At 42.7% G+C, this 13,646-nt stretch overlaps 1 protein-coding gene across 1 annotated transcript; it reads right to left on the bottom strand.

Moving 5' to 3' along the window:
- Window positions 1-585: 585 nt before the first annotated feature.
- Window positions 586-12,056, bottom strand: LOC111966518 (transmembrane channel-like protein 7). Its single transcript, XM_070441894.1, is given in 18 exon segments — window positions 586-1,228; window positions 1,416-1,494; window positions 1,679-1,834; window positions 2,138-2,270; window positions 4,718-4,744; window positions 4,747-4,898; window positions 4,967-5,048; window positions 5,051-5,063; window positions 6,253-6,367; window positions 6,621-6,766; window positions 8,036-8,212; window positions 8,503-8,650; window positions 8,854-8,999; window positions 9,129-9,214; window positions 9,976-10,131; window positions 10,433-10,581; window positions 11,154-11,421; window positions 11,940-12,056. Coding segments are annotated over 18 exon segments (2,229 nt in total). The 5' UTR covers window positions 11,956-12,056; the 3' UTR covers window positions 586-1,048.
- Between the last annotated feature and the right edge of the window lie 1,590 nt (window positions 12,057-13,646).

Below are 13,646 nucleotides of genomic sequence, written 5' to 3'. Positions count from 1 at the left end.
ACAATGATAACACAGATTTGGAATTATACAAATTTTGCCAAAATGACATCTTACTAGTTGATTCAAATGTAACAGTTCACTCATAAACAAGGTTTGAAATGGATAAAACAACGCCTCCCTTTATGGAGCACTGGCAGTGGAGACAGAGTACAGTAAAAAATATATTAGTTCAGTTTGGTATGTAGCGGAAGTTGGGACAGTAGATCTCAAATACATTTTGAAATGTTAATCCATGCAGCTTGTCATGGTCATTAAAAGTTCATACTTAGAGGGAGAAAAATAGTAGTAATAGAAATAGTAAACAAGAGATTATAAACAAGAATATGTTTACACAAATTAATACAGTATACCTTTAAAAGATAAACAGAAAGGTCACATTTAAAGTGCAAGAAGAATGTTTAGTGTTTCTAGGCATTCAAGTGGAACAATATGGGAAGCTTTGATTTTTTTTAAAAATTACTTTACTCAGAAGGGCAATTCAAAGCGTTATAGTGGTTATTGTCATAATAAGAGTCCTTCTTGGAAGGAAAAAGGTAATAGTCAGAATTATCATCATGACATCACATATAGTAATGTTTATGGTAGGCTACATATAGTAAACAACAAAAAGGACAAGATATTCTCCACAAAAGGCAGTAAATAGCTATTTTGCCAGCTTTGAGTTCAAACTATTGGTCCAATATTGTAAAACAGTGCTTGTTAAACGTTTGAACATTCACAGATCTCCACATGTGTTGGATCAAAACCAAAGAGCCTTGATAGGCAAAGCTAATCCTCCAGTTGCATAGTGTTCCTCAAATCTAGTGTCTGCCAGTGGTAGGGCTGGTTTCCTGGACACAGATCGAGCCTGGTCCTGGACTAAAAAGCTATTTTAATGGAGATTCTCCATTGAGCATGCATTTTAGTCCAGGTCTAGACTTAATATATTTCTGGTAWGCCAGCTCCTATAGTGTCTGCAAGTAATAGTGTTTAGACAGCCAGTTACAAGTAATATCAAGAGCCCTGAGTTCTTTGGTCAGGTAAAACTCAAGGTCCTAATCCTAGCAATTCAGACATGAGTAGCAGAGTCTGGGGGTGGCTGGACCAGGAAGACCCCAGAGTTGGAGCGGTAGCTGGGGCTGACTCTGTCTGAGGAGTGGGACTGGAATCCCGAACCTGTGGATCTAATAGCACAGGTCCTCTGGGCCTGACACAGCTTCTGGATCAGGAAACGCTTGTCTCGCCCGTCCTGGCCGAACAGGGAGAAGAGGAGGGTTAGTGCCTAAATTAACCCTATAACAACGTTATACCAGATAACTAGGACCTAGATTTTTTCTGGTCAGGAAAATAATCCTGTCCCTACAGCTAACTCCTATGAAGCTACTGTACAGTATAGAGTTGTGCAGCCATGTAGACTGGTTACTGTAGCTACTCACCATGACTAGCTGTTCCCTCAGTTGGTTGATCACTCGCTTGTGCGCTCCAGCTAGAGCAATGACATAAAACATGGCCAGGCTGAGGGAGGAAAGATAACGGTTAACAAAGCAGAATTTTGATAGCCCTTTGTGACGTGGTGATGAAAAGAGGGTTTTATAAATATATTTGATTGATTGATTGGCTGAAACCACAATCTATCGGCCTGGATATCAAATGACAATGAACCGTAGACAGGAGTGATATCATTGGCCGGAACCCGTACCATGTGATGACAAAGAGGGAGACGGCGAAGGCCTCAGAGGAGATGGCCAGGAGGAACGTGCGTGCTCCTGCAGGCAGCTGGGACACCGTCCGGGGGAGCACCTCCCAGGATGTGGTGTAGTTAACGAAGGGACCACAGGCCTGGGAACAGCTGATCCTGATAAGGGAGAAACGGGAGGGTAAGTTTATGTCCCCAACAACTGATCTAGGAGCAGATTGATACTATTTTCACACTATGGTGCCAAGCAAAACTGTACTGTGCTGACTCAAATATTTTCCTTTCCAGTCCAGTTTCAGCAACAGTACAGCAGTACAGCTAAGCTAGGCTCAGTTAGGCTCAGCAGTATGAAAAGGGTATGAGATTGGTGCATGGTGAGTTTCAGTGCAATTAGCCATATTGATGGTTATCTATGGAAATAAAGATGCATGCATGCTAGGCTAACTGCAGCCATGTACTCACTGTGCAATGCCAATGGTGACAGGTATACAGGCCAGTGCCAGGCCAATCAGCAGCACAGCCAGGAAGAAGAAGTTGGAGCTGGAGGCTCGGAACGGACGGGTGGCCGGGCGGCAGTTATTCACCAGAGTCACCTGCAGGGTAGACAATACATACATTAATCAACATATTTGTGGGTGAGAATTCCCTTTCAGTCATTTCAGTCAACATAATACGCACAGGTATGGGATATTCATTTTCTCTATCAATTGGCTGAAGCAATTAGGATAAGGAAATATCCTGACCTACACTATTACCTATGTGGTACAGTATCGCTCAACTCAATCAGTTACCTATAGTATGTAACCCGAGGTTTAGACCCAGCTTAAACCATACGCTACAACCAAAAACAGTCATTCATATCAAATCAAATTTTATTTGTCACATACACATGGTTAGCAGATGTTAATGCGAGTGTAGCGAAATGCCTGTGCTTCTAGTTCCGACCATGCAGTAATATCTAACAAGTAATCTAACCTAACAATTTCACAACAACTACCTTATACATGTACATAAAAATATATGAATGAGTGATGGCCGAACGGCACAGGCAAGATGCAGTAGATGGCATAGAGTACAGTATATACATATGAGATGAGTAATGTAGGGTATGTAAACATTATATGAAGTGGCATTGTTTAAGGTGGCTAGTGATACATTTATTACATCAAGATGGCAAGATGCAGTAGATGGTATAGAGTACAGTATATACATATGAGATGAATAATGTAGGGTATGTAAACATTATATAAAGTGGCATTGTTTAAAGTGGCTAGTGATACATTTATTACATCAATTTTTCCATTATTAAAGTGGCTAGAGTTGAGTCAGTATGTTGGCAGCAGCCACTCAATGTTAGTGATGGCTGTTTAACAGTCTGATGGCCTTGAGATAGAAGCTGTTTTTCAGTCTCTCGGTCCCTGCTTTGATGCACCTGTACTGACCTCGCCTTCTGGATATAGCGGGGTGAACAGGCAGTGGTTCGGGTTGTTGTTGTCCTTGATGATCTTTTGGCCTTCCTACATCGGGTGGTGTAGGTGTCCTGGAGGGCAGGTAGTTTGCCCCCGTGATGCGTTGTGCAGACCTCACTACCCTCTGGAGAGCCTTACGGTTGTGGGCTGAGCAGTTGCCGTACCAGGCGGTGATACAGCCCGGCAGGATGCTCTCGATTGTGCATCTGTAAAAGTTTGTGAGTGTTTCTGGTGACAAGCCAAAAAAAGTACAGGAGAGGGCTGAGCACGCACCCTTGTGGGGCCCCAGTGTTGAGGTTCAGCGGGGTGGAGATGTTGTTACCTACCCTCACCACCTGGGGCGGCCCATCAGGAAGTCCAGGACCACGTTGCACAGGGCGGGGTCGAGACCCAGGGTCACGAGCTTAAATGACGAGTTTGAGGGTACTATGGTGTTAAATGCTGAGCTGTAGTCGATGAATAGCATTCTTACATAGGTATTCCTCTTGTCCAGATGGGTTAGGGCAGTGTGATTGCGTCGTCTGTGGACCTATTGGGGCAGTAAGCAAATTGGAGTGGGTCTAGGGTGTCAGGTAGGGTGGAGGTGATATGGTCCTTGACTAGTCTCTCAAAGCACTTCAATGATGATGGAAGTGAGTGCTACGGGGCGGTAGTCATTTAGCTCAGTTACCTTAGCTTTCTTGGGAACAGGAACAATGGGGGCCCTCTTTGAAGCATGTGGGAACAGCAGACTGGGATAAGGATTGATTGAATATGTCCGTAAACACACCAACCAGCTGGTCTGCGCATGCTCTGAGGACCTGGCTGGGGATGCCGTCTGGGCCTGCAGCCTTGCGAGGGTTAAACATGTTTAAATGTTTTACTCACTTTGGCTGCAGTGAAGGAGAGCCCGCAGGTTTGGTAGCAGGCCGTGTCAGTGGCACTGTATTGTCCTCAAAGCGAGCAAAGAAGTTGTTTAGTTTGTCTGAGAGCAAGACATCGTGGTCCGCGACGGGTCAGGTTTTTCTTTTGTAGTCCGTAATTGACTGTAGACCCTGCCACATACCTCTCGTGTCTGAGCCGTTGAATTGCGACTCTACTTTGTCCTCTATACTGACGCTTAGCTTGTTTGATTGCCTTGCGGAGGGAATAGCTACACTGTTTGTATTCGGTCATGTTTCCGGTCACCTTGCCCTGATTAAAGACAGTGGTTCGCGCTTTCAGTTTTGCGCGAATGCTGCCATCAATCCACAATTTCTGGTTGGGGTTTTAATGTTTTATAGACGCTGTGGGTACAACATCACCGATGCACTTGCTAATAAACTCGCTCACCGATCAGCGTATTCATCAAATGCTGTTGTTCGACGCTATGTGGAACATATCCCAGTCCACGTGATCGAAGCAATCTTGAAGCGTGGAATCCGATTGGTCGGACCAGCGTTGAACAGACCTGAGCAGGCTGCTTCTGTTTTAGTTTCTGTACCTTCCTGATGCTTACTGTACTGTATTATATAGAACTACAATTATGGCCACCGGCCTACCTATAACAGTACATTGATACGGTCTAGTATTTCTATTTCTATGGTATGTTACCTTTTGATGTAGAAGATGATGAAGTACTGATGGTGCAGATGGCGGGCAGCAGGGGGCAGTAGAACGTCCCGATCCAGCAGATGGTCTGGCCGTACACAATCTCCAGGACGTTCTGGGGGATGGCAAACTCCTGCTGGCCCCACCACTTGGCCAGGCCGCAGTCACAGTAGTCCACTATGAGTCTAGGGGAGGGAGAGAACCGTCAGAAGAGGAGAGAGAGAAGAGGAGAGAAAGAGAAAAGATGACTTACTTCCTAGGGAACTCCACAAAGACAGTGGCGGCACCGATGATGATGAAATCGAAGATCATGAGTTTGTACATCTCCTGCCCACGCGAGACTCCCAACACTATAGGCAGAGGCAGGAATTATATGAGATCATAGTAACGTCCAATTATAATATGTACAGTACCAGTGTCAAAAGTTTGGACACACCTACTCATTCGAGAGATTTTCTTTATTTTTACTATTTTCTACATTGTAGAATAATAGTGAACATCAAAACTATGAATAAACACATATGGAATCATGTAGTAACCAAAAAAGTGTTAAACAAATCTAAATATATTTATATTTGAGTTTCTTCAAGGTAGCCACCCTTTGCCTTGATGACAGCTTTGCACACTCTTGGCATTCTCTCAACCAGCTTCATGAGGTAGTCACCTGGAATGCATTTCAATTAACAGGTGTGCCTTGTTAAAAGTTCATTTGTGGAATTTCTTCCTTCTTAATGCGTTTGAGCCTATCAGTTGTGTTGTGACAAGGTAGGGGTGGTAACAGAAGATAGCCCTATTTGATAAAAGACCAAGTCCATATTTGGCAAGAACAGCCCAAATAAGCAAAGAGAAATGACAGTACATCACTACTTTAAGACATGAAGGTCAGTCAATACGGAACATTTCAAGAACTTTGAACGTTTCTTCAAGTGCAGTCGCAAAAACCATCAAGCGCTATGATGAAACTGACTCGCAATGAGGACCGCCACAGGAAAAGAAGACCCAGAGTTACCTCTGCTGCAGAGGATAAGTTCATTATTAGAGTTACCAGCATCAGAAATTGCAGCCCAAATAAATGTTTCACAGAGTTCATGTAACAGACACCTCCAGGCTGTGTAAGGACTATTTGACCAAGAAGGAGAGTGATGGAGTGCTGCATCAGATGACCTGGCCTCCACAATCACCCGACCTCAACCCAATTGAGATGAGTTGGACCGCAGAGTGAAGGAAAAGCAGCCAACAAGTGCTCAGCATATGTGGGAACGTCTTCAAGACTGTTGGAAAAGCATTCCAGGTGAAGCTGATTGAGATAATGCCAAGAAAGTGCAAAGCTGTCATCAAGGCAAAGGGTGGCTACTTTGAATAATCTAAAATCTAAAATATATTTTTGATTTGTTTAACACTTTTTGGTTACATATGATTCCATATGTGTTACTTCATAGTTTTGATGTTTTCACTATTATTCTACAATGTAGAAAATAGTAAACATAAAGAAACTTGACTGGTATTGTATATCTACGGTAACCTTTGACCTCCACTCACCGGGTACAGGATGTGGTTGTACCCGCAGACACAGTTGCCTTCCTGGCAAGAGGTGATCTGACCCCAGAGAGAGACGAGAAGCACACAGATACTGGTCAGGCGCATGAACACACACCTGTGGAAAGATTATGACATTACAAAGACATTACGTTGGTGTTAAAATGCAAAAATCTATTCATCCATAACAGGGTGCTACATCAGTATGCAAACTGTAATCGGTGTGAAACATCAAGAGCATCATTCATTGATTTTCACAGAAGAAAGTGCTTGGTTGCCAGGGTTGGGGTAAATTTCATATCAATTCAGGAAGTAAACTGAAAAATGTATTGACTGAATAGAAATAAAACAACCCCAGTCCTGTTGTTTACCTCATGAGAGTGAAGCGGATCTCAAAGGCGGGGGAGTAGTCTTCAAACTGGATGATGAGGGAGAAGATGAGGGGGGTGATGAAGTTGGCCAGGGTGATGACGATGGAAGGCAGATACTCATAGATCAGGTCCAGGAGGAAGTTCACCTGTTATGACAACGCGTGTTTGAAGTCAAACAGAAAAGGCACATGCCATTAGGTATACAGTACTGAGGAAGAGAGCATTCATTTCAATAGAACAGCCATTGTGCTCATCCCTCAACCTTTGAAATTGTTGAACGTGTCAGTGTCGTTCTGTGTTGATGTTTGTGTTTTTTGTAAAATCGATAAACGTTTTTTAAWTTTTTTAAACACAACCATTGTGCTCCCGAGTGACCAGTGGTCTAAGGCGCTGCATCTCAGTGCTACAGGCGTCACTACAGACCCTAGTTCGATCCTGGGCTGTATCACAACCGGCCGTGATTGGGAGTCCCATAGGATGGCGCACAATTGGCCCAGCGTCGTCTGGGTTAGGCCGTCATTGTAAATAAGAATTTGCTCTTAACTGACTTGTGTAGTTAAATTAAAAATGTAAAAATTGTGCTAAACCAGGGGTGTCAAACTAATTTCCCCCCGTGGGCCGCATTCGGTCTCGTCAATGCTCCCTGACTGTCTAGTTTTCATCTCGATGACTTTTAGGATGCTGGAAAAATGTAGGTCCATTATCAATTCTAGTTTAGATTTGGTTTTAGTCATTTCAATKGCGATTAAGATCATTTTTTCCCCCGTGGGGACAACTATTATAATAAAATGATATATTTCAGTTTTTACTCAGACCAACCGTGTGCCGTATGTTTGACACACCTGTGCTAAACTTAGACATWTGTATCAGATCTAAAATAAGCATATGTCTATTGACCAGCTACCTACAGAGTCCATAAGGAGAGGCCGAGGACATCAGGGACAGCAAGGTGTGCTGAGGAGACTCCAGACCTGTCTCTGACCGACTCTCTGACCAACTATCCTCCCTGGCTGTGACCAAGATGCTCCTCCTCCATTCACGCTTCAACTCCCTTCATGTTGATCATTGATTTACATTTGTTTTCTTGAATGTGCTACTGCAATTCAGCTTTAAGCTTCCATAGTACACATCAAATTAAACTAAACTAACGTTGCTGTTTAAAGGTTTATCACAATGTGATTTAAAAAGAATCCTCCAATACATGGGGCTCCCGAGTAGTATAGCGGTCTAAGGTACTGCATCTCAGTGCTATAGGCGTCACTACAGACCCTGGTTCGAATCCAGGCTGTATCACATCTGGCCGTGACTGGGAGTCCCATAGGGCGGCGCACAATTGGCCCAGCGTCGTCCAGGTTTGGCCGGGGTAGGCCGTCATTGTAAATAAGAATATGTTCTTACCTGACTTGCCTAGTTACCTTAGTCATCTGTGCTTTCTGGGAGAAGTTGGTGGCTATGTAGATGGAGTAGAAGCAGGCAGCCAGTACAGCGATCACAAACAGATTCAGGATCAGTCGGATCAAGTAGATCCTACACTTCTCCTTCCGTGTCCTGTCTGCTATCTTCTGCTTGATGCGCTCCTCTTCCAGATCAGTCTGTTGACATAGAAAGGACAGAGGAGTTAATATAGGATCTCCATTATATGCAGTTATAAGCACTTACACTGTATATATTAATAAACAAATAAACACAGCTCCTTCTGAAAGGAGTCGGTGAAAAGCGAGTGGTAAACAGAAGTGAACCAATACACTTCTGTTACATTATATGGCTGTAACTGGAATGTGTGAACTGGGGACTTCAATTCACTTTGTCAGTAGTGTTGAATCACATTTCTCCCTGTTGTTTTGAGTCAACCTATACTATCGACTGACTACTGACACCTCACCTTCAGTTCATAAAGAAGACTGCTCCTCTTGAGCCTGGCTGCGCTGTCGTTGACGATACAGAAGTCCCAGCCGGCAAAGATCTTGTTGCAGAAGCTCTGGAAGCGATCCTCGTCCTGCACCAGTTTACGCTTGAAGCCAGTCGCAGACCTTTGGGGAACGACGAGAAATGCAGATTTGGAAATTGCTAAAAAACTTAAGTATTTCTATAACAGTATATGACTTGCATGACCGTGCAAAACAACTGGACAGCATGTGCATGTTTGAGAAGATATGCCTTTTGAGGACTGGTTTATCCAAAAGACTAGTATAATTGACAAGTCTGAATACAGTAAGATAGGGCACTTTTTTACCTTTTGACTATCCATATGAGACTGAGGAAGAGGTAGGCTATGGTGACCAGCAGGTAGGCCAGAGGCAGGTTGTAGGTGAACTTAGGGAAGTGAATGGTCTCTACCTTGTAGTAACCATAGAAGAGGTAGGTCTGCTCCAGAAAGCCCTTTAAGATGTGAAACAAACAAGGGAGTCATTCTTAGTCCCAGAACATCATCTACAGTGCTATGCAGGCGTACAATGAGTGACTGAATTAAATGAATAAGAGGGCGTGGTATATGAGGGTAGTCCGTACCGCCCCTGAGAGGAGGTCTGTGATGTGCTGGTGGAAAACCACGAGGCCACGGCGAGAGGTGCTGGGGTAGTTACTGCACTCGAAGCCTGTGGTTCACAACAGAAGCAACAATATAATATTGGTAAGACATCTATCTAGAAGTCCATTAACATTAACAATGAATTTAAAAAWATATATATATCATAGATGAGATTAACAATACAACATTCATAGTCTAATGTAAAGATGACTGATGCTYTTGATGTCGCAGAAAGTTACTGACTACATGCCCCATATCTCTCCTCTCTAACTGAACCTTCATGACAACATGGTTGAATGTGGTGTTAATCTCTTACTGACCTACAGTTGACATAAATACTATATAATTAATGTACAGCAATGGAGGCTGCTGAGGGGAGGAAGGCTCATAATAATAGCTGGAACTGAGCGAATGGAATAGCACCAAAYACATGGAAACCATSTATTTGATACCATTACACACATTATGCTCAAGCCATTGCCATGAGCCCGTCCTCCACAATTAAAGTGCCACCAACCTCCTGTGATGTACATGTAACTGCCAAAATAAAGGAAACACTTCAGCAAATGAGGGATGCAAAGTCTATTGAAAGCAGGTGCTTCCACACAGGTGTGGTTCCTGAGTTAATTCAGTAATTAACATCCCATCATGCTTAGAGTCATGTATAAAAACGCTTATTGTTTTTGCTACCAAGGCTAGAAGTGACTTTGAAAGACGGGTCTCAAAGGARCAWAGGCGGTTTAAAGGGTCTGTGTGTTTCCTTTATCTTAACAGTTACATGTATAATATGGTCTACTTTACTCTATAACACGTAAAGGCCTGTGTTACCATCTACRTGGTTGAATGTGGTGTTCCCTGAGGCATGGGGGGCGRTGATGATGGGCAGAATGACGAAGCCGAACATGAGCAGGAACATGATGAAGTTGAGCAGCACCAGGAAACGCAGGAAGGAGAAGTAGGACAGGATCCCCGTGCCAAACATCCCTGTGATGGGACACAGAGAAGGGAAAGGATGAGTGATTTAGATACCATCCCGGATCTTAAAGAGATCAACATCAATGCACTCATAYCTTTCAATACTTCCAACAGAAGACACACAAGTGAGCAAGAAAACTTTTAATTGCCCAATTTTCATCATCTCTGTGGACACTCTGCCTTTGTCCCTCACAAATCCAATTTTGAGCTTCGTTCATGKAACTAAGCCTTTGACATAAATCATGTATTGATGCCAATAGAAGTCAATTGGAGTAACAGGTTGTTTTGTCACTGGCATYCACTCTMTTACCCTCAATGACATGGATGTCTCCCCTCCAGAGCTCCAGGTTGCTGAGCATCTCAAACCCATCCTCCTTCAGTCTCCTCAGGGTCCGTCTGGTGCTCTGTCTCCACTGGCTCCAACTGCTCAGATCCTTGGCCTGCTCCAAACGCTGGTCCCTGTCAGATGATCAACCAATCAATATATTAAGCAATCAATCAGTCAGTCAGTCAATGTTTACATACTAAGCATTTTTCAAGAATACTAACATCACACCAGAATCCACCAAGAGAGCTTTGACAAAGAGACTCAATATAGTGTCCACCATGAACATAACCATCTCTAGACCCAATCGTTATGCTCATGAAATTGTAGCCTACTTGTAGTGAATGTTGTGCTCTGTTATTGAATAAGGSTTGAGAATTGCCATATCTCYRGGAGAGATTCAGAGAGCATTCCTTCACTAATCCTGTAATGTCTCAAATTGATACGAGAAATGAAACACTGCCTGCAGAGCAATAACTATGCACTGCTGGCCCCTACAGTGAGTGAAGGCAATGAAGGCAGATAACCAATTACTTCCAACACAGTAAGACTCAGTTAAAAACATAAAAATCTCTGATGTCCTGTAACTTATACAGTTACATGGTATACAAATGTTATTACACAGTGCAACCCTTTTCATTTTATCATTACAATACAACATTTTACACCAGTATAACACTGCATGAAGAMATATTAGCGATCTGACTTGTCTCTGCGTTTCTCCGCCATAGGTTTGGTAAGTTCCCTGACTGGTCTCTGTTGGGTCTGAGTCATGTGTTTCTCCTCATGCTGTCTGGCCAATGTGGTCTGTCCCCATTTCCCACTGCTGGAGGAGCCCAGCCTGGTCCGTGAGCTGCCACGGCGCTTGGTACTGCCCGAGGCTGAGGGCTTTCTGCGGTACAGCAGAGACTGGTAGCTGGGGAGCTGGTCCAGTAGTGGGTTACGTGGTGCTCCCAGACGGTCATTGTGGAACACTGTCAGAGAGAAATACAGGAGGAAAAATAGTGTTTTGGGGGAAGAGGCTCGAGGTTAAAGTTAATAGAGTGAGAGTAAAATGTGGGGTTTAAAGAGCAGTACTTGAATGCAATACACTGTATTGATATCATACTGTTGAACTCACTAAACTATTTGGCTGTGAATGCACAGGAAGTGGTGTAGCCATACAGTCATTGCAACAGACAGGTACATTTGAAAAAACTACAACAACCACACCTCAACAATTACAACTATCAAAACATATCTTCAGCAACCAAGTTACTGTTGCTATTTAATGTCATAAAACTCAAAGAGTAAGGGAAGTTTTCTTTCAATAGCAACGATAATTGGCTCAGTTTTAGCTAAAAGTTAGATAGCTACCGTTAGCTAGCTAACATTGGCTGGATAGCTTTTTAGCATTAGGAAAGTTTACCTGCCTTGTCTATCTAGATAACTGGCTACATTTACTAACTTACTTGCTGAGAAGGTCCATATGAAATTGAGTTTGCTTAGTTACCTGAGTCTCTCTCCATTTTCAGTTGTCCTCGTGCACGTTTAATATCAACGAAAGTTTAATGAACAACTTTGTTAGCTAACTAGCGTAGCTAGCAGACGTTGGCTGTCAGTCAGCAGAAGGAAAACAAAGCCGCATTCCCTTTCCTGAATCCCAAAGCGACGCAACTCTGGAGCTAGATGTATAAATACTAGATCGGCATAGCATGCTTTCCCACAATTATACACACAACAATCGTGCTTATTTAATTGTGGATATGACTGGAGTTTAATCAAAATTAAAAACTGACAAACGACCCGACCAACAATTTGACGTTTATTTGTATAGCTAGTTAGCTAGCTTTTGTATTTATATAACAACATTTGTCGCGCTCTACTGTCCTCAAATGCCACCACCATAAACCTTTTAAATGATGGAGCATCAATAATTATTAACGCTTAAAATGGGGTAATATTATTTGAATATGAAATAATAAAAAATTCCAAATAACAATTTAATTGTTTATTATGCTGCTATTCACATAATTCAACATTTTGTTTGACATTGTGTTTTAAATAGAGAGACGAAGACGAAAGTTAATCATTATGGCTCTTCATTGCAATTCCCTATCCTATTGCACACTGCACATGCAGTCATTCGTAATAACACAGTTGAGCCCTTGGCCGTCCCATATCTTATTATGCCAATTAATTTTCACGTCCTATGGGAATCATTTGGAAATAGTTGTCATTATGCCAACCATAGCACCTATTAGATTTGCATACGGCATTTAGAACCACCGGACTTTTACCTTTATTTCAAGTGCATAGTTCCGGGTAGTCTGACAGACACACAGTGATAAAGTTCAACAAAGGTAGATCTCTCAGAGCTRCACTCTAGCTACCACAGTTGGCACTTCAAACCTGGATTATAAGGAAAAAGGGAGGCAGCCTCGGACTGCAACATCTGTTCAAGCAGCCAGCAGATTTCCCTGAATAAGCAGCACATTAACCAGGTAATTACACTCTGTGGATTTATTCTTCTTCAAACAATTTTTGATACAATAGGTTTAAGTTGTTACTTTATCCAACAGCAATGTATACTATATTTATTTGAAACATGGTTATATTTCTCTTAATTCGACAACACAAAGATTCACTGTCACATATGACTGTGTTTTTCCCACAATAAACTACCATGTCAACATATTTGTTAGTCAGTCTCTTTCCAGACTTTTTGCTCAGGAATTTGTTATTTCTACTTTGCCTACTTTACTGCCATAGGGCAGCACTGAGGCACAGACCATGGCAAAACAGAAACCATATCCCTGTGTTAATAAATAATGATATACACAGGATGGACAGGGGATTAAATAACTTACTGAAACAGCCATTCAATCCAAAACATGTGATGTGTATTAGATAGCACAGCTTTATTTGTGAAAAGAAGATGGAATAGCATCGAGGTATGATCTCAGAAGTCTTGTATTTGCCCCTTCTTTATACCCAAGGGGGTCTTGTTGCTGGTGCACGTTTATGTCTCGTTTCCAGTTCTCATTTTATGTAATGGCAAGCTGATTCTCACTAATTGTTTTACTGAGAATACAGTAGGAGGCCCTTTCAGACCTCCAGGGAACTAAAGAAGAGGGGACGGACCGAAACCACCGCCGGTTAACCACTATAGAAGAAGATCAAGCCAAGGATCCCTTAGTCGCACTACAACAACACTGGA

This window comes from Salvelinus sp. IW2-2015, unplaced genomic scaffold (assembly GCF_002910315.2).
Source record: "Salvelinus sp. IW2-2015 unplaced genomic scaffold, ASM291031v2 Un_scaffold5112, whole genome shotgun sequence".
Lineage (NCBI taxonomy): Eukaryota > Metazoa > Chordata > Actinopteri > Salmoniformes > Salmonidae > Salvelinus > Salvelinus sp. IW2-2015.
This window is presented reverse-complemented; position numbering and strand designations above follow the sequence as displayed.